At 45.1% G+C, this 26,421-nt stretch overlaps 1 protein-coding gene across 3 annotated transcripts in view; it reads left to right on the top strand.

Annotated features, from left to right (window-relative positions):
• Positions 1–17,661: 17,661 nt before the first annotated feature.
• Positions 17,662–26,421, top strand: part of BEND4 (BEN domain containing 4) — a 28,940-nt gene continuing 20,180 nt past the window's right edge. For 2 of the 3 annotated variants that reach the window (XM_027597347.2, XM_027597350.2), the window contains exons 1-3: positions 17,662–18,300; positions 24,095–24,232; positions 25,726–26,292. In XM_027597347.2, the coding sequence (XP_027453148.2) occupies positions 17,790–18,300; positions 24,095–24,232; positions 25,726–26,292 (1,216 nt within the window). In that variant the 5' untranslated portion in view covers positions 17,662–17,789. The remainder of the gene's footprint in view (positions 18,301–24,094; positions 24,233–25,725; positions 26,293–26,421) is intronic. The other variant, XM_027597349.2, reaches the window with a different exon arrangement.

Genomic DNA, 26,421 nt, shown 5'->3' with positions numbered 1-26,421 from the left:
TTACCTGTTTAATATCTGCCTCTCTTACCAGACTACAGGTGAGCAACATGTGGGCAGGAGTCATGTTTGTATCGTTCACTGATGTGTCCCCAACACCTAGCATGGACTAAGTGCTTGGTGCATCTGGGGAATAAAGGAATGAAACACAACCTGAACTATGTGTTGAAACAACCATGGATACTTGCAGCAGGCCTGTTATATTAAAGCAACAAGTTTCCCTATGCAAAACAAACAAACAAAAAGCGCAGTGATCCTTTGGAGCAAGATGTGGATCATTTTCGCAAGGCTCCCACTCCCAAACCTCCCTAATGAGATCATTCAAATCCTTTCAGGTACACCTACAGGGTGAGGAAGCTCATAGAATCTTGGACTTGAGTTCTGATCTAAACTTGACCTTAAAATTTCCTGAAACATTAGTAGGAATGGTAGAAGTCGGGTTAACCATCATTCCGAAGCATCAAGCCGACATTAAGCAAACAGCAACCAAAAAGAAAAACCCAGGCAGTGCTTTTCAATGCCAAATGCAGCAGTGTTCCTGGCACTGGGTCATTCCTCCCCCTCTTAGAAGTGAGAACCCCCTGGGCGGCCCGAGAACTAGCAGCCATCAGAATTTCAAGAGGCAGCAGCTCCCGGGGGGACACCACCACCACCAATGAAGGGGAGAGTCCCCCGAGTGGTGTCTTTGGCACTGTGCATCAACTGAGAAGAGCCGGAGCATGTGTATCAACTAAGAAGAGCTGGAACAGGGGCATCAACTAAGAAGAGCTGGAACAGGGGCATCAACTAAGAAGAGCCGGAGCAGGGGCAACAACTAAGAAGAGCCGGAGCATGTGCATCAACTAAGAAGAGCCGGAGCATGTGTATCACCTAAGAAGAGCCGAAACATGTGCATCAACTAAGAAGAGCTGGAACAGGGGCATCAACTAAGAAGAGCCAGAGCAGGGGCATCAACTAAGAAGAGCCGGAGCATGTGCATCAACTAAGAAGAGCCGGAACAGGGGCATCAACTAAGAAGAGCCGAAACATGTGCATCAACTAAGAAGAGCTGGAACAGGGGCATCAACTAAGAAGAGCCAGAGCAGGGGCATCAACTAAGAAGAGCCGGAGCATGTGCATCAACTAAGAAGAGCCGGAACAGGGGCATCAACTAAGAAGAGCCAGAGCAGGGGCAACAACTAAGAAGGGCCGGAGCATGTGCATCAACTAAGAAGAGCGGGAGCAGGGGCAAAGTGTGACGGACACCAAGGGGTGTCTGTATCTGATCCCTATGTTGCGGGCCTCACCTCTCAGGTGAGGACTCCAAGCAATATTTACTAGGTGAGGTGTTCTCAGGGCAAGACACTCTACGGCATCAGAGTAAGAGCAGGAAACCTAAGTTGCTGCTGCTTTGACTTCATTTGTATCTGCAAGGTGCTCTGTTCTTTAACCTTTGAGTAATACCATTGCACCTCAGGCAGAAGGAGAAGGAAAAGAGAAGAAAGTTCAAAACATTATGAGTAGGAGGTGAGGGGATCCTGGCATTAAAAAAAAAAAAAAAAAAAAATCCCCTCCTCAGAGAGAGAGACAGCATTAGAATCACCACCATGGGCTGCCAATGTTACAAAGGAGAAGGAACTGATGGGTGAATGCCAAGGCAGCAAGCGAACACAGCACGACAATGATGCCCAGAATGTCAAAAGCTTGGAAGTTTTCCTAATCCTTGTTTAATCTCCATGGGAGGGTTTTTTTTTTTTTTTTTCATAGAAATGCATCTTTAATTTCATAATGAAAATCAAGAGGCAAATAGATTTGAGTTTATAGCCAACTTAGAAAAATGTATCTATTCCATTAATGACTGGACAATGTACTTATAAAAAGAAGGGGGTTCCAGACAATGATCATTCAGCCTCTGAGGAAACTGCCTTTCATTCATTCATTCAAAAAATATTTAGTGAGCCGGGCACCGCTATAGGGGCTGGGAATATTGCAGTGAACAAAACTTTGCCTTCATGGAGTTTGCATCCCAGTAGGGACAAGCAGACCGTAAACAAAGGAAGTTAAGTGGGAAAAAGTATTAGTTCTAAAGACCTGGGAGAGAAAACAGAGAGAAGGCTAGTGAGCATGGGAGCCGGGCAGGGCCTGTCTCACTAGAAGGTGAGATTGGGGTCTCACTCAGGGCATGCTTACTCACACTGAGAATATGATCACAGACGTGAGAAAGCTGAAGGGGCAGTTCGTGTGGATGGGGGCGGGGAGGGGGAGGGGAAGTTCCAGGCAGAGGGAACAGCAAGCGGAAAGACCCTGAAATGGGGCTTCTCCTCAAGCGTCCCAGAAACAGCAAGGCTGGTGTAGACGGAGTGTCCTGGTTGCGGGAGGTGCGATCAAGATGCACGGCAAAGAGGCGCAGATAAGAAGGCCTTTGCAGGCCTGGTGTGGACTTTGGTGTGAGCGAGAGGGAAAGCACAACAGATGTGAGCAAAGCAATGACATGACCCGACTTCCCTTTAAAAAGCATGACTCCGGCAGCAGCATTCAGATGCTAGACGTATTTGACCTGAAGCTCCCCCCCCCAAAAAAGATTAAGACTTAAGCTTCAAGGGTTCCACCCACCAACTCAACTCCAATACTCCCACTGGAATGTCCAAACCTGGGCTGAGGGGTGATTTTGCAAAAATGCAGAAAACAGCAATCGTGTCCTTTTAAACCTAGCACAGAGATGCACAGGAACAGAGTTGCCCCTCCACACCAAGTCAGGTCGTACACATGCCCACGCCCACAGCTCCTGGACTACACTCAGAACTCCGCTCCAGCCCAGTCAGACATTTGGGGGTACCGTGAATGAAGGGAACATGAGGAGAAGAGAAAAGGAAGAAACCAAAGGACTACATCTGACCGAAAGCCTAAATTCAGTCTTGAGGAAAGAACCACATGCTTTGGTGTAGACTGGCCAGGTCCAAAGATGCAGAGGAGATCCCGCAGGACCAGTCAAGAGGGTCCTTGGCTTCCTGCAGGATAGAACTCACCAAGAGGAAGTAAAATCAGGGTTTACTGAATGGCATGAAGTGAAAGATCATAACAGACCGAGGGTCTGAGAGACTCAGAAAGGAGAGGAGAGTAAGTCTCACCGTTGGCTGGGGCTAAGGGTTTCTATTAGAAAGGGGTCCAGGGTATGTGTTTCTTCAGGAATCCAGGGCAGGGTCTGATCAAAGGTGAGTGACAGGTAAATAGTAAGTGTTGTTTCATAAATTATCGAAAGTAGGGGGTACTGATGCCAGTGTTGGCCGAGATCTGTTCAAAGCTAATGTCCCGGACCATGTTCGGGATCCAGTTCTTCTTAGATGTCATCAGGGGCTTGGGGGCTTAGGACAAAACTCAGGGAATGACTCACTTTCTTGCTTCCCCCTCGGGCTGGGGACATAGCTGCTTTAGTTTACTGAGATGCAAGGTAAAACACAGAACATGGGTAAATGGCGCCTAGCGGGGAAATAGCAGAGACAGAGTCTTTCTTAAAAACGGAGTCCCTTCAGTTTCCCTATCTCAGTTTGAGGGTGACCCCTGGCCCTAGAGGTTCCGGGGTGGTCATGGTTTCACATATGGTATCCCACTGGCCCCACAAACCAGTCCCTGGAGAACTTCCCACAAAACTGCAAACAGAAAACATCAGGGGTCTCTATCCCAGAGAGAAGAAAGGAAGGCTGGAAGAAAGGAGCTCTACCCAGGGTAACTCAGTCTCAGGAGTAAGGAGGAAGGCAAGGGGGAGGTTCAGGGTGTGCACAGTGGCTGAGTCCTCGGCTGGGGCCACTAAGCTCTGTTTGGCTCCTGGGTTCATAATCCTGATTAAAGGAGATGCTGGCCATATACCAGGGCACCCAGAGAGGCCAATCCCCTTCCCTCCCCCCTGAGTCATCCTATCACTTTCTAGGAAGGCAGGAGGAGACAAGCAGGCCGGCTTTAGACAAGTTGCAAGACGGGTTTCCATGTCTGCTCAACATGCCCACAAACACACGGGCACAAACTGAAACAGAACATCCAGAAGAATGTAAATCAAGCATTGACAGTCATCTCTGGACTGCGGTATTACGGGCCGTACTTTTGTTGTTGTTCACCTGTATTTTTTTTTCCTCTTCCACAATGAATGTGGATTACTCCTATTTTTCTAGAGGCAGAGAAGGGCATATTAGATTGTAGAGAGGCTTCCAACACAAATGGTTCACGTGAAAAAGGAAGTCTGACACACGTGAAGCTAATGTAACATTGTGTGTCAACTACTCTCAAATAAAAAAAAAATTTTTTTTACAGAAAAGTCAGTCCCTAAAAAGTGAATGTTTTGTCATCTAACCTACATCCTCCTGGGCATGCCTGGAAGTAGCTCCTGAATCACTGGTCCATGGAGCCCAGGATGGGTTTTGGAATATATGGCCAGCACATCATGCCACCATAAAAAGACTGGTCTGAGGATGGCACAGACATGACACATGACAGTAAGACTTCCAAGCCTCTTCAAAGAAACGTGCCCCACCCCTGCTCTGGTTTAATTTTAAGCTTGCCAGTAAAGCCACTTCATATCAACTGACTGCATTTTGGATGGGACTCACTACTGGAGAAAGAATTCCTTGCTATCCCTGTCAAGCAGGATATGAAAAAAGGCTGAGGACCGTGAGTGGTGCATTTTGGTTTCCTTTTCCTTTCTACAAACTGGGAGCTTTTACCTGCGTTTATCCTTTTACCTCCATCTAATAACAGAGGGTATTTTGGAGACTGTTAGTCATAGGTTGCCAGACCGTGAAGAGCCATACCTGAACCTGGCCTAGGGGAAAAGGGATTACCCAGAAATGCTACCCTTGGAGCTAGATGTAATAATTGGCTGTGACATTACGTTGTTTCTCTTGATAGGGAGTTTATGAGCGTATTTTGGTTGAACACGGGATAGTTATGATAAATGAAGACATTCTCGGGATTTTATGATATGCATGTCACAGGTAGCTAAAGGATGGACTGTCTTGGACTCCAGTGACAATGATCTCATCCCTCTCCTCCTCCTGAGAACACACACTCTGCCTCTGGCCACAGTAGTAAGCAGCCAGACCCAGATCAACCAATTGTAATATCCATTCTTTGGCAACAGAGACTGATTGGTCCAAGGGGTGGGCATATATCCCAAAGCAGAGTGGATCAATGTCCCAGCCTGGGATTTATACACAAGCACCAGATGAAAGAAGTTCTTTTCGCTACTACACCGGGTACTACACTGAGGCTGAGGGCAGCAGGCAGACTTGGCATCTTCAGTCGGGGTGAATGAGGACAACTCACAAAGGGAAACTGAGACACGCAGGGATGAGCAGGGGATGGAGAGGGAAGAGTCCTGCCAGCACCAAGTCCTTGACTCCAGCCACTACAACCTTGTTGCTTTGGTGAACCTGTTATCCCCATAACCTTCACGCCTGCATCAGTCAACAAGGCCCTTTGCTTCTTCTGCAGGCCTGAGCTGGGTGTACTGATAACACTTCTACCCTGGGATTCAGTTACAATAACTGCTATCAAAGAAGCACTGGATGATGTTTTTCGGTCATAGAGAAAAGAAACCTAGTTTGTTTTTCATTCAAATCCATGCTGATCTTCCATAGCCTCTTGTTCTTAGTCTACTTTCAAATGGTGTTAAAAGGCTACAAGGAGACATCAAATAAAGGACATAAACATCTTGTCACTGGCCACCCATTTCAACATTTCTCGCAGCAACACCTGTCGGTAAGATGGGGGGTTTCCTCTATGGAATCCCCTAGCAACTGAACGTGAAACAAGAAACCAGCCACAGGAAGGGGGTGCTCGACATCATGGGGCAGCTGGGGTGGGGAGCCAGGACGCTCAAGGCTCAGATGCGAACAGTGTTTCCTGCGCTACCTCAAAGACCCAGAACCTAACAGGAGTGCAACCTTGACAAATATGCAGAGTGTAGTCTCTCACCATAGGAATTACCAAAGAAGCTAAAAACAGAAACACGCACTGCATAATCTCTAACCTCAGGGGACAAGAAAAACAGAGAATTGCTGTGTCAATCTCATTTCCTTGTTAGGCACATTATCATAAGTGAGGGCCTTTCGTTCTGAATGCTACACTTCACTAACATTTACCCGACTCCGGCTTCTGAAATATTGAATTCCATAGTAATTCTATTTTTTGCTTTTGATCTTTACTGTTTTGCTCATTTATCCATAAACATGAGCTACTGAACTGAGTTGAAATTAAATAGCTAAGGTTAGAACCTGAGGCCATCCAGATTGGACTAAACCAGTAGCCTAAGACAGGAGACCGCACTATTAAAGTAAGAATAATAAATTTAAAATTTCTATCTTTGGATACTCCATGTAAAGTGACTTGATGATGATCCATCTCTTGATTTATCTTGATGGGAAGAGATTTATAGGATACAGGGATTTTCCTGAGTTCTCATAATGTGAGTTTTCTAAATCCTACCCTTTTGTCAAAACGCTCTCTTACACAATGGTTCCGTGATGGGGAATTGCTAGAACCACCCTGAGAAACAGTACTTTGTATCACTTGACGAATTTTGAAAGTAGCTCATTCAACCAGTTTTGGCAACCGAACTATTTCCTGAAGTCCAGAATAACAAAGATTTGAGAACGAGACAGGGACCAAATGGGGGACTTAAAAACAAGTCGCAGTGCATTGCAGGTGTCTTCCATTTACTGAAACATTACCCGTGGACAGAAAGGAGAGCTAGAGTGCATCTGAGCCGGGGGCTGCCCACTGATGCAGGGCCTCGGGCTTGGGGCTGCTGGGAAATGTGGCCTCCTCCATCTGCCCAGCGAGCAGACCAGGGAGTTCAGTGTGGTTTTCCAGGGTTCAGAATTGAGGGAAATGGGACTCAGAGGCATGCCTAATCTGTCCAGAGGCACACAACTTGACCACCCTCTCAGAGCCAGTAAGTGGTGGAGTCTAAACTTGGGTCCAGCAGTGCTGGTTTGAATGTCTAGGCTCTCCACACAGTTTTAGAGTGAGGCCAGCAGACTAGCCTAAGCCACAAAGATCCCTCCCATGGGGCAGTTGTCTGGGATTAAAATCTACACAAAGGATCTTATTTGATTTTATCTAATGATGATGAAGACAATGATAAGAACTAAGATTTACTGAGTGTTTTCTCCATGCCAGATTCTATTTATGTGCCATGTATTTATTCCTTGAACAATGTTGCCAAGTGGGTACTATTATTATCCCCATTTTATAAACAGGGAAACCAAGATACTGAAGGTTAACTGGTACAAGGACAGAGAACTGTTAAATGGAAGAGCCAACATAAAGCCCCAGTGACTAGCTCCAGAGCTCTCATGCTCCTAACTTCTACATTCTCCCGCTTCTAAAACACACGGATAATGGAGAGTTAGAACAGCCTACGACTTCCTAATTCTACATTGTGACACTCAGACTTTTTTTCAGAATAACACTTTTGCTACACTTTTATAAGCGAAAATGAGACCCTTGGAACACAGAGCAGCTTACAAGTTTCTCAGGAGAAAAAACTGGATCTCTTTCAATTTCACCCCATTAAAAAAAAAAAATCTACACTTGAAACCATATCTATGTTCTTGGAAATCCCAAACACCTATGATCGTGTCCAATGGATGAAAACAAATGCCCCCAGAGGTTCAACACGAGTGGTCTGCTAGGCAGGAGTAACACCTCTGCATCTGCTCTTATCTTCTGGATTCGTAAATGACCTTTTTCTTGAAAGGCCTGGAATCCCAGTTGGAGGAGGAAAAAAAAAAAAATACAGAACAAAATCACTGAGCTCTTTCATTGAAAGGAAAGTAACAGCTAAGTAACAGCTGCTGTCATGCATATTACAGAAAATACATTACTTGCTTTACAGAGCAGACTGTGTTGCAAGTCAAGTCAACTCATTGTTTGCACAGGTGTATCTGTCCATGAACAAACAAGTCCGGATCAATCCTCCTAAATTTCACCAACTAGAAAAGATAGTAAAGCATAAAACTGACTTTTGACGTTTGAGATTGTCTTCCTTTGTCATTTCGTTTTTCCCTTACAATTCCAAAGAAGGCTTTTTCCTTGATTTAGGGGAACATTTTTATCCCACAGAAATGGTTTTTATCAAAGGTTGAAAGAGGGCTATTAGTTTGCTCTCCAAGAGAGCAGTTGCTCTAGTCTACCCAGCATCCGTTCCTTAGGGAAGCACTTCCTGATGTGCGGTCCCAGGGGGGGCCCTGTGATCCAGACCCAGAATATAACAGAACCAGACTCTCTCTCAAGCAATAAAAGACGAGTCCAGGGATAGCATGTGACAGCTTTTCCTGTTGTGGATTTTAAGCTGGGAAGATGACACTTTGTGTGTGCTGGATGCCATCTTTCCAGCAACATGGAGAGATGAGTAGGGTGGAGAGAGAGAAAATTCTGGGATCAGTGAGCCCCTTTTTCTAATCTCAAAGACTCTAATTCCTACAGTCTTTTCTTCCTTCCTGTGAGATACCTTAGCATCCTTCTGAATTGAATGAGCCAATAAATTTCCCCTTTGTGCTCATCTGGTTTGAGTTGGATTTCTGTCTCTTGCAACCAAAAGAGTCATAATATAAAATACTAAACGTTTAAGTCACTGCCTTGACCTCTCCCAGAAGGTGCCTGCCTGAGCTGAATGTATTTCCCTCTCTTACAGAGTACTGAGTTTCTGTTATGCCCGATAAACCTGTCGTCTTGCTAGTTTGAATCATCTCCTGATTTTAATCCATTTCTTTCTTTTTCATGCCCCACTTAACCCGGACTTCAGGCAAATGTGATTACCCTCTAACTGCAGTAACTTAGCCTGTCTTTGGGAAGACGGTGACATACCCTGCTTGCTCATAAAGAGACTTTTAAAGAAGAGACTTTTAAAATACCAAGGCCAAGGTCTTGCCCCAGAGATTCTGTTTTAATTGGTCTGGGGAAGGGCCTGGGCATCAGTATTTTTCTCAAAATTCTCCCAACCAAGGTTAAGTCAGCCAAGATTAAATTTGGCTGACTAAAAATATATTTATACGTGTTTTTGATGATTTTTATGTTTGATTCAGCTAGAATAACTTGTGCCCTGACTATGCCGTGGAGTTGGAAAAGGCACAGATGTTTTAGCCCTGTGTAACTCTCCCTCAGTATCTCCTGTGCTGTGCTTAAATTCATTAAAGCACAGTAGACATCTCCAAGGATAGGATGGGAATGATCAAGGTCCTGTTCTTTTTCTTTTTTTTAAGATTTTATTTTATTTATTTATTTGACAGAGCACAAGCAGGGGGAGCTGCAGGCAGAGGGAGAGGGAGAAGCTGACTGTCCGCTGAGCAGGGAGCCTGACGTGGGTTTCGATCCCAAGACCCTAGGATCATGACCTGAGACAAAGGCAGACGCTTAATGACCAAGCCACCCAGGTGCTCCATCAAAGGCCCTGTTCTTAACATTACTTACACATTGCCCCTATGTTCTGTGGCCTCATGGGAACCCACTATTTGTGCAAGTGTGCATATCTATTGTGTGCAGTGCACACAATATTATATATATATATATATATATATATATATAATCATTCAAGTTCTGATAGACTTGTTTAAAAAAAAATCAAACACTTGGGGTGCCTCGGTGGCGCAGTTGGTTACGCATCTGACTCTCAGTTTCAGCTCAGGTCTTGATCTCAGGGTCATGAGACTGAGCCCTGTGTCAGGCTCCACACTCAGTGCAGAGTCTGTTTAAGACTCTCTCTCCCTCTGCTTCTGCCCAACCCCACTCTAAAGTAAATAAATAAATCTTTTTCTTAAAAAAAGTTTAAAAAAATAATCAAACACTTAACCCTTCTGACAAAAGTCAGTTTGGTTAACAGAGATGATCATATAACCCACCTATGTGGCATACGTATTAGTTTCCTAGGGCTGTGGTGAGAAAGGACCACAAACTGGAACTGGCACATGCACACACAGGCACACGTAGAGAGCACCATGTGCACATGAAGGCAGAGGTGGGGTGATGCTTCTACAAGCCAGGGAATACCAGAGATTACCAGCAAACCAGCCACCAGAAGCGAAAGGGGGGTTGTGGGACAGACTCTTCTTCCCAGCCCTCAGAAGGAACTCATCTGGCTGACACCATACTTTTGGACTTCTTGCCTCCAGAACTGTGAGACAATAACTTCCTGTGGTTTGAGCCACCCAGGTGGTGGTACTTGGTTATGATAACGCTAGGAAACAAACACCATCCCTTGCAGAAAAGAAAAGTCTATGATTCTGTAATCATTCACCTTTGATGCTGTCTGGGGGGTGGGGGGGGAAGACCAGAAGCTTGAATAACCTGAAAAGAGTAGGTTAAAGGGTCATTGCTGATCTTTAAGCAACACATGAAGTTTATTACCAGCTGCCTTTTGAAGACAAAAGAAGAGCAACAAAAACCCAAACCTTCCTTTCTCCTAGCCTAGAAAAGAAATCCCAAAAGCCCAGCTGCCTGGACATTATAGAAGTCAGTTAGAAAATTATCATAATTTTTATAGCAAAAACATATTTCTATTGTTTTTCAGAAATGGGTACTTACAGGAGCTTTGTTGGCAAACCATGGAATACTCCAAACAACCAGTACATCAGTCAAATCCACCTGCTTTCTTGGTTGCAGACATTTGGCATGGATTAACTTGTAGAAATCCCAGTAAACTGCCTAATGTGTGATGTCAGAAAAACCTCAAGTTGCCCATGTCTAAGACTGTATGTCACTGGCTCATTTCAGAACCCTCTTCATGGAAGCTGGTCCTCCTGTGGTACTCTGGAGTAAGAGTATGAACCCATCCTGTCTGGTTGCAGTACAATATTCATACAAAGAAATGAAGAGAGGGCAGAATGCATCTTGCTGGAGGATCTTGCCGACTCTTCTCCGATACTGAACGCACCATCTGACTTGCTTGTTACCACATCTCCTCAACTTTCACTTAATGACTTTTTTCTTTCCATCATTTTCCCTCCTGGCTTTAATATCCAATTTTGTTCTCATAAATATCTCAAGCTCATACTTCTGTTCAGGGTGCTTTCAGTTCTTTGAGGGAAATATTCTTTTAGAAATTGGCCCAAAGTGAAGAATGGAGAATAAAAGATTAAATTTACTAAGCTTGACAAGGTATATTTGCTACTTCTATTCAACAGAAGAACCTTGACTTGAGTTAAATCCTCCAGTGATTTGCTTTGTGACTTTGGGGAAATTTCGTCAATTCCTTGTTCTTCAGTTCCCTTCACTTTAAGAGAAATAGGCCCAACATCTCTTAACAGTGGAAGGGTCAATGAACAAATGAACTAACCCATTATCCTGACCCAAATAGACAATGATGGCCAAATAGACAATGACCCAAATAGACAATGATGGTACTTTTGCTGGAGCCGATGGGAATGTGGTGCTCTCTTTCCACACAGGTGACAACTGCTGATGGCCAGGTGAACACTACAAAGGAAGAGCCTGCCAGAGAACAAAAAAACACAAGGAAAATCAGAGGCGAGAAATGGAGAGAGGTAGATTCCTAATAACACCATAGGAGCATCCATGCCTGCTCTATACCGGATATTCCTCCAGTCTTCAAGATCATGAGAGCCTAAAGCATCTTAATCCCTACTCCATTTGCATTGTGTTTCTGTCACTGGCTACTAAAAGAGTTCTAATAAATATATGGAATCCTACTGGTGAGAAAAATATTAATTAAATCAAAGATGACTGTTCTTTTCTAGTCTTTAAAACGATGTGTCCACTCTAAAAAGGTCCTAGAAGCTGTCACAGGAAGGAAAGGGAGGGGATTAAACTTCCTCTGAATAGCTCAAGGGCCAGCAGCTGGAAGAAGCAAATTTGGGTTCAAAGTAAAGAACACCTTTCCGCCATTCAGAGATATATAAAACGGAATGGGCCCCTTCCTGAATATGTTCTGCACGTGTCTAAATTTCTTCCAACCTCACTGCCACTGCACCAGCCCCACTCATCTCAGCTCCCATCTAAACTACTACCAGAGCCTCCTAAAGTCATCTGTGCACTAAGCAGATGTTCATCAAGCCTCTGTTCTGTGCTAGGCACAGTTCTAGATGTTGAGGACTCGGCAGGGAGCAGAACGGACAAAAATCTCCCCCCCCCCCAAAGGAGTCCCCCTTCAGGACACGGGAAACAAACAACATATAAGTACGATATACGACATGACAGATGGTGCTAGGTACGAGTGGGAAAGGAGATGTGGAGCGTGGAGGAGGCCTGGGTTGCGATAGAAAGAGAGTGATCAGTGAGGCCCTCACTGAAAAAAAGAGGCCAGAGCTAAGACTGGAAGGAGATAAGGTAGGGAATGATGCAGACATGCGGGGAAAGAACACTTGAAGCAGAAGAAAGATGGACAGTAAGAATCTGGAGGCAGGACATTAGGGCCTCTTCAAGACCAGTGAGGCTGGAGTAGAGTGAGGGAGGGGGAGAGTAGAAGGAATGAGGTCCAACAGGCAGGGAGTGGTTATAGATCATGAGGGGCCTTAAGTAGGCAATTAAATATAATTTAAATATAAATTAAAAATAAAATCTGGATTTTACCCTATGGAGGAGAAAGACAATAAAGGGCAGTGGAGAGACATGATTATATTTTAAAAGGGTCACTCAGTCACTGTTTGGAAAATAGATTGTCTTCCTGCTGCCAATCTGATTCTCCATAGTCCATTGTCCACAATGCAGAATAAATCTTTTAAAACATCGTATAGTGACCCAGCAATCCACTCCTGGACATTTACTCCTCCCAAAATAAAATTTACATCCACACAAACACCTGTACATGACTTTTCAGAGCAGCCTTGTCTGTAATAGTCCCAAACTGAAAACAAGCAGAATGTCCTACCATCGGTGAATGGTTAAACAAACTGTGGGACGTCCATAGTATGAAATACAACTCAGCAATATAAAGGAACAAACTATTGATACACACAACATGGAGAGATCTCAAGGGCACTAAACTAAGTGGAAAATCTCAAAAAATCACATATTGCATGATCCCATTTCTGTAACTACAGTTACATAAAATGTACCCATTGGAAGAAATGAAGGCTACCCAGGACCTTTCTGTACGATCTTTGCAATGTCCTGCAAATCTGCAATTATAGAAAACAAAGTTTTTTCTTAAAAAAGCATTGTAGAAAAGGAATTGTCTTTTGGTGGAAAATTATGCATTGTCTCCATATAGCACACCCTTCCAAGTTATCTGATTCTATTCTTTCATTGTCTTTGAATGATTTTTACAACTTTGAAAGTGTAGATAACTGACAGACATGCAAACTGTCCTGTCCAGTAAAGGCTCCCTTCCTCCCTCACCTGTACCTCCCCATGGAAAAAACCAGTTTGTCCATGGAAAAACCATTTGCACTTTCAATTCAACATTCCTCTATTCCATATCAATTTGTGCTTTTTTGACTTTTCCTTTGAATACTATGAGGGCATCAAACAAGTTAAATAAAATCGTTAACATCTGTTCATTTTTTGTGTGTACATATGAGAGTCATAATTTTACCTTTTCTGAAAATTATCTTTTAAGAGCATCAATCAGGTTGCGTCACTCCCGAGCTTCACCACCTCCAAGCTTCCTGTGGCATTTCAAATGAATGCCAGACATTTCCCAAGGTACACATAACACAGCACACGCTGGGCCCAGCCCACCCCAGGGCCTCATCTCCTCACCCTGCCCCTTGCCCGGACACTCTGGCTTCTTGCCCTTGCTTCAGCTCCCTGAGAACATCCAACGTGTTCCCACCTGCTGGCTCCTGCACTTGTTGTCCCTCAGCCTTGAGTGCTCTTCTCACGGATGGCTCTTTTTCACCAGTAAACTCCCAGCTCAACTGGTCCACCTCAGAGAGGTCGTCTCAAACCATTTATCAAAAGTAACATCCCCATCCTATTTTTTTCATCATAGTTATTTCTATCAGAAATATGATCAATAATAGTATTATGTATTACATATGTTTTATATATTTACTTTATTAGTATAATATTAACTATATAAGTATGCAATGTATTTACATATTATATTATGCGAATATAATATATTGTTTGGTTAGTTTCCAGCTTATTTATTACCTGCCCAACCCAATTCTATAATAGTAGGATCTTGGCATCTGCTTCCATTATATCCTCCAATGCTTAGAAAGGTACCTAGCACATAGTAGGCACTCAATAGATATTTGTTGAATAAATCCTTGGGAGAGCGGTATCTGGCCGGCTCAGTTGGTAGAGCATGCCATCTTGGGGTCATGAGTTCAAGCCCCACATTGGGCATAAAGCTTACTTAAAAAAAAACAACCAACCAACCAACAAATCCTTGGGTGAATGATGCTTCCGGAAGTGGTGAGATCCCCAGGACCGAAGTATTTAGGTGTGGTTTGTACAACCACTAAGCAATGTCATAGAAAAGCTATAGGCATAGGATCAGTCACAAGAATAAAAGATCATGAAGGACTCTTCTAGTGCCACGAGTCTATGATTCTGAGGCCACTCCACCCTCTCTGCCATGCAGTGGGAAAAGCAAAGGAGTATTCCTCAGCTCTTTCCCACCAAATGATGGTACGCACACTCCTGTTCCTGCCGCAACATCATCTCAGCATTAAAATGTTGAAGCTAATCAGACATTTAATTTCAAAGTGGAAGGTCATTATCTTGTCACAAAATTTTATTCCAATTACTTTTTTTTCTATTATACGAAATGAATTAAAAGTAGCACAAAACATTGGGAGATCAAACAGTCAATCAGAAGCTCATTAAATATCATTGAAATTGGTGCAATAAAAAGCATTTCCCACAGCTGACTTATTATTTAAAAGCTATATTCTGGATGGCTCAAGGAATTGAATGCTGCCAATCAAAAATCACCCTGTCCATAAATAGCCAACTTGGCTTTAAAAAGTTCACTACCTTTTTTTTCTTTTTTGAGATAAGAGTAAATATCTAAGGAGATTTAAAGCATGGGTGTAATTACCATCCTATCAGCCCCCATGAGACCCTAAAGAGAAGATATCAGCAAAGTCACCATCTGATAATGTAGACTATAACTTAGAGAAAGATGCTTACAAAGTGCTACCAGTGATTTTATAAACACTTCAATACATTACATTTATGTACAATACTCAACAAAGTACAATCCCAGGCAGGGATTAGTGGTCAGTTACAAGTTTAAAATTGAGTCCAACTCCACACTTGGAATAAATGCCCATTTTATCTTCTCAAGAGTGATTATTAAGCACTTCATTTTTCTATGGACCCAGACGTAGGTGACTGTTAGCATGAGGATCTGTAAGTTGACTGTTTCTAAATTTCTAATATTTTTTCTACTAGGAGCCCTCCCCCCACCTTTTCTTTTAAAGCTATACCACTAATTTTAACATTCAGTTTTATAGAAATGACTACTTTTTGATGTATAGGATGACAGGTCCTTTTAGTTGGTAAAATACAACAACAGAAGTACTGTTCCCAGTCTTTTAAGGTGTTTAAGTGGTGAGGATGATACAAACTAAAAATACATAACCAAAAAGAGAAAGCTCTCAGGCATAGGAAATTACTTCTTCAGTAGAAGGACTCAAGAATTTCTCCCCTCTAAACCACCCCACACAAACACTGCCCCCACCCCAATTTCTTTTCAAACGCCAGGAATTAATGGCAAATTATTTGGGAGTAAAGTGGGAGGGAAACATTTCAATGCAAAATTCAGAACTGCTTTACCGAAAGGAAAGTGTGGGGAGGTTTGTTATCATTTATTTCCTCCAGTATATCATTCAATTTCAGCTGTCTCATGTCTCAGAAGAAGCTCCCCCATTTCTCACTTATGTGCCTAAGAAACATCTCTCTGGCATCTCAATCCCTCACCTTGTCTTTTACCAGCATTTCATTATTTCGTAACTGTCCCTCTCATACTTGTCTCCCTGTTTCCTAGTGACCCACGTGTCCTCATTTAGCAGTTTTCAGAAGCCAGGGAGAAACGTTGCAAATAATGTTAAATATGATTAATACCTTGAATTCCTTGAAATATGACATGCATGAGTTACAATGAAACCTCTTTTATTTCCCCATGAAATGCTTTTGCATAATGAGAAAGAAAATGTCCTCTATGCCCTAATCAGCTCTGACAGTTCCTGGACTCCCAAATACTTTTATTTATGGCATTATTTATTTCATCTCTAATAAATGGAAGGGGGGTACCCACAGCATGATCTGAGGAAGCTGAAGGAGAGAGAGAGACTATCCGGGGTGGAAGAACACAGAAGCTGAACCAGCAGAGAGAGGATTCCAAGGTAAGGGAGATATGGGAAATAAGAAGCAAAGGACCCGAACCCCCAAATGGGTCACTTTCCCAAGACTGAAAGAAAAACTCCAAAAAGGAATGTAACTTCAGAGTGGTGAGAGGAGACTCATACATTAAGGAGGAGATGCACCCAGATTCCTAACCTGGGGAATGAAGACTGACAGGCTGGAAACCAATCCTGGGAGGGAGTACGCTGGCATCGGCGTCGGCCTAGGAGAAGGATGATTTACTCCAAGGAGCCTCTGGGAGAAGCCAGGGCACTCCTAGATTTGAAGACATCTCTACTCCATGGGGATCCTCCTCCAAACCACAGAAGCTCTTCTCTCATTCAAACAATTACTGGAATTGTGTGTCCTCCAGAAACACCGTCCTGGTGGCCCCAGATGCAGTGAGAAGCTCGCTGGGTTCTACAGGGAACGAGCAATCGGGCCACCTTGGTTCTCACATTTACGTATATATCAAATGACACTGTTGAAAGTATTTAATCACCATCCCAAAGGGAGGTATCAGGTCAGATTTTTTCCCTCAATTGCACAGAGTCTACGTGCTATGAGGATACGAATTCAAATGATCTGGATGCATGTCTACACTCTGCCACACACTCCCGAGTGTCTGGCTTTGGGCAATTACCTCGCGGAGCCTCTGTCTACTCATCTGTAGAATGGGGTAAATGATTCTGCTACATTCTCGGGGCCCCTACGGGAAATTAATAAAATAATGTGAAAGTCCGAAAGCCCGTACGCTCGTGGGATCTACAAGAGCTCAAAGGTCACATGCTGCGTGTGGGCGGACCCCGAGACGCGCAAACAACGCGCAGCGACCCTAGGTCAAGACCTGCAAGGTGTTCTTTTCCAAAGGTTGGGGGAGCAATTCCCGAGGGGCAGAACTGGCTGCAATACCTTCCCAAGGCACGCACGCCCCGCCCCAGCTACTACCAGCCCCTCTGTGCAACCCCGAGAGTTTAGGGTCACGTAGGGGGCGCCAGGAGCTCATTTCCGAAGCTGAACCCCGCCTGCAACGGCAAAAGCTTCAAGTCCGCACCTGGGGCTCCAAAGTCTCGCGCTGGCCGGGACCTCGCCCTGTTTATCCGCGCGCCCTCGGGATCCGGCTTTTCCCTTCCCTCCCCCCGTCGGAGGCGCACACCCGGCGCGCGGACCCCACGGGCGGCGGCGGCGGCGGCGCCAGGCCCCGCCCCCATTATCATTAGCAGATATTACCCTAAACACTTGCTCTTTACCTCCTTTCTCCCTCCAGGCATTGGCGAGGCGGCCTGTCAATCAGCGCTCGGGCGGCAGCCCCCCGCGCGGGGGCTCAGCGATGCCAGCCTCAGCGACAGGCGGCAGTGGCGGCGGCGGCGGCGGCCCAGGCACAGGCACACACCCTCCCACACGCGCGCACTCGGGCAGAGCCCGCGGGCGGGAGGCGGAGGCACCCTCGGAGGCCGGCGCCCGGCGGGGAGGGGGCGTGCGACCGGGGACCGGCCCCGAGGCGCAGGATGGAGGAGGAGATGCAGCCGGCGGAGGAGGGGCCCAGCGTCCCCAAAATCTACAAGCAGCGCAGCCCCTACAGCGTCCTCAAGACGTTCCCCAGCAAGAGACCGGCGCTGGCCAAGCGCTACGACAGACCCACCCTAGTGGAGCTGCCGCACGTCCGGCCGCCGCCGCCGCCCCCGCCGCCCTTCGCGCCGCACGCCGCCGTCTCCATCAGCAGCAGCGAGCCGCCGCCGCCGCCGCCGCCGCCGCCGCCGCCGCAGCAGCAGTTCCAGGCGCAGAGCTCCTACACCCCCGGGCCCGGCCGGGCCGCCGCCGCCGCCTCATCGTCGTCTCCATCCTGCACGCCCGCCGCGTCCCAGGGCCACCTGAGGACTCCGGCGCCGCCGCCGGCGTCCCCCGCCGCCTCCTCATCCTCGTCCTTCGCCGCCGTCGTCAGGTATGGCCCGGGCCCGGCGGCCGCAACGGGCAGCAGCAGCGCAGGCAGCGACGGCGCCAGCCTGGAGCTCAGTGCAGGTACCAACTCCTGGGCGCAACTTTCCTTCCCGCCCGGCCGCGGGGAGGGGTGGGGGCCCCGGGAACCAGAAGCTGGGCATGGCGGACCCCCTTTCGCGCGCCGGGCCTGGCGGGAGGGGCGCGGGGGGGAGAGGGGTCGGCGCGGTACGGGCTGAGAGAGAGTCAGGGCGTCGGAGCGCAACCCTGAGGCCTCCACGCACCGGCAGCAACTTCTAGAGGATTCCCCGCCGCCGCCGCCGCCGCCGCCGCGTGCGGAGCTTCCGACGGCGAGCGCGCCTCCTAACAGGTGGCTCCGCGCTCGGATCCAGCTCGGCGCCCAGGAAGCGGGGCGGTGGCGGTCGGCGGCCGGGGTCCTTCGGACGGGGGGTCGGGGAGGCAGCCTCGGCGCCGAGGTTGCGCGCCGGACACCCCAGGGTGGCGGCCACGGCCGCACGGGGAGAGGCTGGCGCTGCTTTGGCGGCGCTCGGGGACGCCCTCCCTTTACCCTGGGCTGCTGCACTTTTTCCTTCCACTTTTCCTTTATCTCTCTTTCTTCTCCGCTTGTTTTTCCTTCTCTGTCTCCCTCCTTACCTTCCGGTCCTCTTTTTCACCACCTATTTGAGGCACTCTGACTCTGTCGCGGTCCACTCGGCTGGCTCTTGGGCTCGCTCTTTTTCTGTGTGCTCGTGTTTCTCGTGCGCGCGCTGTCTCTGCTCTCTCTGGCCCTCTTTCCCCACCGACCCCAGAGTCCCGGCCCGGGGGTGTAAGAGAGCGGGGTCCTCTGCACCAGCCCGCCAGGTGGACCTGGCGCTCGGCCCTGCGGCGGACTTTAGGGAGGGGGACGTCCCGCCCCCTCCCCCCAGCCCAGGGACACCCCTCCCCCGGGCGCTCCGGGCCCGCCGCCCACGCCCCCCGCGCAGAGGGATGGGGCTGCGAGCATCTGAGCCCCAGCCCTGAAGAAAGGCCTGGTGGGGAGCGCCCACCCCAGGGAACGAGGCTCCTCTCCACTGGGAGCCTGCAGGAGGTCCCCTGAGAAAAGCCCGCTCTCCTTCGGGAGGTGGGCTGGTAGAAAGGCCACAGCCTGGGGCCTGCGCCCGGGGGCACTCTGCGCTCCCTCGGGGCGCGGAGCCGCGTTTATCTCGCTGCTGAGAACTAAAAGTTCCTGCTGAGGCCTTTCATGGCATTTTAGAGCCCCCCCCCCAATTCTGCGCATCCATGGATACAAGGCTTTTGTCCCAATGAAAATATGAGCATTGTCTCTAAATGAGTTATAGAGGCCTGTGCTAACGTTACGTTGTTTGTCAGTATTTTGACGCATGAAGGATTGGTTTTAAGAAAGAAAATCTAATTACAGGTAATAGTGAAGACTTGTTCTGTCACATCTCTCACTGATTTGGAGACGTTTGACGGCTTTGAGTTGGGTTCTTATGTAGGTGTTCTTATTGTTTGTGGGGTGGTTTGTTGGTTTTTGGTTTTTGGGTTTTTGGGTTTTTTTTCAGTTGCTCTTGACCCGATATTCTGTTGTGTTTTTATATTCATTGTTAGGTTACTCACCCATTTCCCTTTTGTCCGTTATTTTTCTTCTGTGTTCTCCCCTTCTTAGTAAGGTTTGTGTTCTTTTCTCTCTGGATTTGGAGTCTTATTTTCTTCTAATTCATGCCCATGTTTATTGCCTTGTTCTGCTTTATCTTTGTTTTTTATATGTTGTTTCTCCCCAGTTTGGGTCTTTTTCCCATTTTCTATGTTTTGCCTACCCCTTTGCATAACTTTAGTTCCACCATGTTCACTGGAGGTTCCCCCACCTTTTAATCTGCCTGTTCAGTCTTTAATCTCATCTTGCTTTCTGCTTTCAGTCTTTGCTGACTGTCTTTCAATCTTTTACTTCCTTTTATACACTATAAATCTGCACCCTCCTTTCCATTTTCATTCATAGTTTTAACCTTGCTTTTTCCTGCTCTTTTTCCTGCATTGTTTCTTTTTTCTACACCAGCCACTTGCTGTCCTTTCCGTGCTCCCTCCTACTCTGACGGTGTCCTTGCTGTCTTTCGTCCACAAGGAGTTTGTGTGGTTTTCCTTTTCACCTTGTTGTAAATGTTCTCTTTCAGTGTTTCGTCCTAGTTAATTTCGTCTCTGTCCCCAGGTGGAAATCACAACATCACTGCATCTAAAAGAGTGAAAGGGGCTTTATTTGATGCCCCCTCAAACTCCCTCTATTTTTTATTTCCTTTTATTCTCAAGGCTGCTGTGGCTGCTGCTTTTCTTTTTTTCTTTAAGGTCATAGAGAGGTAAGCTTGATAGCACCAAGGGCAGGATGCCATGTGCTTGTTGGAAAGACAGGAATTGGTTGGTAGGTTTCTTCCATGCAGTGAGGAAAATGGTCTGGCAGCAAAAAAGAAAAGAAAAAAAGGCCGTAGTATTAGACATCATGAATTGTGGTCATAATATGAATCATTGATGGACAAAGCCGTCTCTTAACGGGCACAGAGATGTGAGTGGCCATCAGAGGGACAGTCACCTGAAGAGCTGATTGGCTCTTTGAGGAACTAGTGGTTCCACTTTGAACCAATGAGCATGTGTGCCCAGACAGACACCATTTCAGCATATTGGGGAGGGGGCTGGGGAGGGGGACAGTTGCTTGTTGCACCCTCACGAAAGTGTTATTGCAGCTACTCCAGCTACCTAGTAAACGGAAAATAGTCAACACATCCGTGTGATGAATCGAGTCAAGGATAGAAGAGCTATAACTGAGCGTCAAGAGTAAATGCAGTGAAAAGATGAAAAGGTTGAAATGAATCTTATTTGCCATTAAGAGCCATAAGCCATTGAGAGGAGAAATGTGTGATTAAAAATAGATTTTTCAGCATTCTTATAAAATCTCATGAAGAGTATAATTTTCCTTAAAAGGGGTAATATACCATGGTTTTAAAAGCATATTTTTCCTCTGTGGGAGGCTTAGAGTTAAAATCCACGTAGATCTTGATATGCAGCCTAAATTTGGCATCAGGAAATGGGAAATTGCATCTTTAAGCAGAGTACAATCAAAAATGAATTACAATAAATCCTATATAATTGCATAGGTCATTCTCTTTAATGAGATTTTATTAACCTGACTGTCAAGCTTTTGAGTCAGGCAGATATTTTATCTTCTTCAACTGATAAAAGTGTCAGCTATAAACCACCATATAAATATTCATAAATCTACACATCTGTGGCAGCCTATCAGCATCATTCTTTTGGACATTAAAAGCATTCTAATTACTTTCTGTCTAGCAGAGCTGAAATGCTGCCTGTTATAGTATGTGCTTGGCAGGCATGATTGCTTTTGTTTGCCATCACAAATAGCAGCATCCTATTTTATATACCGATGGTCCAGAAAATATTCAGGGATTGACTGAGCAGGATGAATATTAGGAAGCACCATCTGGTTTTGATAGCACCGAGTATATTAACTCATCTGTTAATTTTTGACACATCATTGATTTATTTATTTAGAAAAATTGCATCCTGTTTTGCTGTGTTGATGTTTGCCATTATGAAAAAAAATTGGATGGCATTTTTTTTAAAAGACATAGTTCATTGATTTAAGACAAGGGTGATGCTTCCAAAGATGCTTTCATTTCCTAACTTCTATTTGCTATGCCATGAAGTCCTCTCTTAAGTTATATTAGTGTTTTAGGGAAATTATCTATATTGGATAAGCTGAAAAATCCTTTTGGTAGATATAACGTATGGATACATGATAGCACATCACAAAAATTTTTTTTCTGCTTCTGCATTTTTAATATTAATATATTTCACCCTTCGCTGGGCTAAAATCAAAAGGTTACCACTAATCTCAATGACTGTGATCTCCCTCATAGTAACAAATACTCCTGGGTATATGCTGTGATGGGCAAATTCCATTCAAGGCTTTACTTACAAAGAAGGACATTAAAGTAAGGCGCCTGTGTTTGATTGCCGAGTTCCCATCCCTCTTCTTATTCACTTATCAGATTTAGGATGGATTAAACCACTTAAATTCAGAAGAATTTCTAGAAATGAATTTTTTAAGCCACTTATATTCAGAAGATTTTCTAGAAATGAATTTTTTAATTAAAAAAATAATCACGGGTTCAGATTTTGGAATCAGACTAGGCACAATTTGCAACATATCCCAACAGATTGCACAGTAGAGCAAAATAAATTACAAGTGGTCACTTTACAGTGCTTCGTGATTGCGATTTATTAACATTTTGCAGTGTTTACTTTTAGAGAAGTTAGGAGTAAAGTAGGTAGTTTTAAAGCCCCTTTGTAAACTGTTGACTTTGTACTTTTCCTGCCATCACTTGAGTGGAGCATTCTGTAACTAGGGGGAAAAAACAGTTAAAGAAATTCAAAATACATGTTCACACTTTGCTCAATTAAGAATCATGGGTCAGTGACCATTCAATTGTGTTCATATGAAAACAGAACTTTTCTCTATTTCTTAGCGATAATGGGCATTGCACAGTACTTGCATTTCTAATTATATTCTGTCTGGAAGGCTGAAGTATTGCTGGCTGCAGTACGTAGTAAGTAGAAAGATGTGCTGTTTTCTGCCAAGTGTGGTGGTAATATTTTTCATCGTATTCTTCCATGTATTGATGTTAAAACACTATTTGAACGTTTTAAGGTACCAAAAAGAGGAGAAATTCAACTTTAGGGCTTATGGTTGCTATTTTTGCATCTCAGTTCTTAGAACAAATTCAGAATGAAGCATTTTTAAAAACTGAAGGCAAGAACTGTGTTGTGTTTGTAGCTACCCTCTGATATTCTGAGAGCGCTTTAATACGTTATCTTCATAATGTAGTGTATCGCATAATGATTTTTTCTCAGCATATTATGAGTTTATCCGTCAATTAAGAAAACAAATCATGCTTGTCCCTAAGTCAGGTTTTTTTCCCTTAAAATCTATACCGTAATGTGATTTAGCAATATGATGAAAGCTACTGAGTGTGCTTTAGGACATTGAACAGATATATTCGAGTAATTCTTTATAGACACTTCTATTTTAGCCCTTCTTTTCATATTTTCCTTTCATCAAGGTTATGTTAAAGGTGTATAGGATGTAAATCAGTTGGGACTGTGCTGATTAAAATGCAAACAGTAAATACAACTTCAGGTCTAGAATGGGATTATAGGATTAAAATGAATGAAAACTACTAGTGTGCTAGAATTGAAAATTCCCAATCAATATCATCCTTTGATTTTACTAATAAAAGAACAAAAACCTGGAAGTGAAAATGACAATGCAACATTCTAAGTCCTCCCACTTGTATGGTTCAACTGTTTACTTTGTTTATTTGGTTTGGGTCAACGTAAAGAAATAATACCAAATATCTGAGGTCTTTCCCCATTGCTTTTTGGTTTAAATCGTGGGCCCAGTTCTCCCCTTCCACCTGGCAGGGGACAGAGGCATCAATTCCAGTGTTTTGGTGTAAAAAGATACTTCCCATATCCACATTCCTTTTTCTCCCAAATAGCGAGTGGACTTTATCCTGGCTGCTGCTTCAACAAAGTTCCCAGCCCATCAACCAATTCTAGCCTGAAACTGTACTTGATATCTGGTTCTTTGGGACTCAAAAATCATTGTATAAAAAACAGGCCTGTGCCTAATATGTGTGGGATTTAGGACAAGAGTACAAATGCAGGCCTTCATACCATATATCTAAATAATTAACAAATTGTTAAATAAAGTATGTTCCCATCCACCTACCTTGATAAATACACCTTCTTAATGACCAGATTTGATTTTGGAGTTTTCAGCCAGCCCATGGCCTTCTCTCCCCACCCCCAGCTTCATCTTCCACTAGGAGGAACCTCACATACACAGGAATGGATGCCCCAGTCCAAACTTCCAGGCTCTGGCACCATGGTCTGTCTTTGGGAGAATGGCTCAGGGAAGAGTCCAGCACAGGCCCTCGAAGCAGTTTGAGTAAGGAATTCCTGGATCTTGGGTACCTCACCATGGGGAGAGGGTGGGATGGAGGAGGATGGTTAGGGGCAGGGGCCCTCCTGCCTGGGTCTAAGGGTTATGTTGTCCCTAGGGGTGAGAAAGCACCATGCCAGGAAGAAGGCAGTCCTGTGGACTCGCAGCGTGCCCAGAGCACTCTTGCCACCCCAGCCAAGGAGACGTGAAGTGCTATAAACTAAGATCTACTTATTTACAAGAGGCCCTGCATATATTCAGTAAATATTTCATTGTCCCCACAGAAGCCCTCAAGCATCTCACTATTTTTCATTTTGGAAGTTTATCCCCCCCCCCAAAAATAACAGCTGATCAACATGTTCGGAGACAACAAGTAGCTAGATAAATTTCTATCATAAATAGTTACCGGCATCTAAAATCTATAGTATTTTGTTTGTGGCCATTATTCTGAGTAGGGAGGAGAGGAAATGAGAGGCATCCACCACCTCTATGTAAGCCTTATAAAGTATCCCTTTGTATTTATAAATAGTCCATTCCGGGTGGTGGTCAGGAAAGAAGAAAATGTACCTGGTGACATTTGCATTTAGGGTGAATGTTCAGGACCCTTTGACAACATGGAAACATGTTTTCACAATTTGAAGGGTTTTTGCTTGTTTTTCTCAACTGATTGCTTTCCACTTGGTTTTTGCTTTTCATCGATTGACGATTAATATGCTTTCGAATATGTTTCTGTGAACTAACCACCACTCTAGACACATGCCATTTTAAGAGACGTGGCAGTCTAATGGAAGAGGCTCTAAGAAGAGGCACTGCTGCTTTTCACGTGATACTTAATACAGATTGGCCTAAACATTGGCCTTGACAAGAAATCCAGGTTCACAGATAAATGAAAAGAAAGCATAGTGAACACAAATGTGGGATAACACAGTTTTGCTTTTGGGCTCATCATCATTTGCCTTATAGGCCACTCTTTGTTTTACCTTAGATGTCTAGTGAGCTCTTCAAAAGGACTTATCTTTCTCCAGTTTGCATCTGGGAGCAACGTACTCTCGGCAGGGATTGTATCAGCTGATTAATAGCAAGGGCATGAGGGCACTCCAGAAATAGAAGTAATGATTGCTGTAAGCCCTCCTATCAATGAGGAATTGAGTCTGCCGTGGCTGGCTCGATTCATTAGAGTAAGGATATTAATGAAGCCAAAGGTGTGAGTTCAGACCTGTGCAGGCCAGTTAATGCCACAGCAAGGGAGAGCTCTGTATGGTGCCCAAAGTCACAGTCCGGCCATTTCCCAGAGTGAGGGGGTGGGGGTAACTCTTCAGGCACCCCTCTGGTTACAGAATGACAGGAAGCTAATGCATCCTATCTTGTCACCTTAGTTTGGGACGAAGAGTAAAAATACCTATTTTTAACATTTTTGAATGTTAAGCTCAACATTGAGGACCGCACTTACCCCTAGTCTTTGGCTATCCGACTCTGATGTGTCTTTTCATGTGTTTCAGAGAGTCGAATGATCTTGGATGCCTTTGCCCAGCAATGCAGTCGAGTTCTTAGTCTCTTAAATTGTGGAGGAAAGCTTCTGGACTCCAACCATTCCCAATCCATGATTTCTTGCGTAAAGCAGGAAGGCTCGAGTTATACTGAAAGACAGGAGCAGTGTCCCATCGGGAAAGGGGTCCACAGTCAGACCTCAGATAACGTAGACGTAGACATGCAATATATGCAAAGGAAACAACAGACTTCTGCCTTTTTGAGGGTTTTCACTGACTCCCTACAAAATTACCTGCTCTCGGGGAGCTTCCCGACTCCAAACGCCTCATCGGTCAGTGAGTACGGCCACCTGGCCGACGTGGATCCTCTGTCAACCTCCCCCGTGCATACACTAGGTGGCTGGACCTCCCCGGCAACCTCTGAATCCCATGGTCACCCATCCTCTTCTACGCTGCCAGAGGAGGAGGAAGAGGAGGAAGAGGAAGGCTACTGTCCGAGATGTCAAGAACTGGAGCAGGAGGTTATTTCGCTGCAACAAGAAAATGAAGAGCTCAGACGGAAATTAGAGAGCATCCCAGGTACTGTGCCATTTTCCTTGCCAGCTGCCTGCAGATCCTTCCTCCCATTGTCTCAGCTCTGTGTGTGTGTGTGTGTGTGTGTGTGTGTGTGTGTGTGTGTGTGTGTGTGTAGGTATGTGTATCTATTTT

This window comes from Zalophus californianus, chromosome 2 (assembly GCF_009762305.2).
Source record: "Zalophus californianus isolate mZalCal1 chromosome 2, mZalCal1.pri.v2, whole genome shotgun sequence".
Lineage (NCBI taxonomy): Eukaryota > Metazoa > Chordata > Mammalia > Carnivora > Otariidae > Zalophus > Zalophus californianus.
Note: the sequence above shows the minus strand (reverse complement) of the source record. Positions and strands in the feature narration are given on the sequence as shown.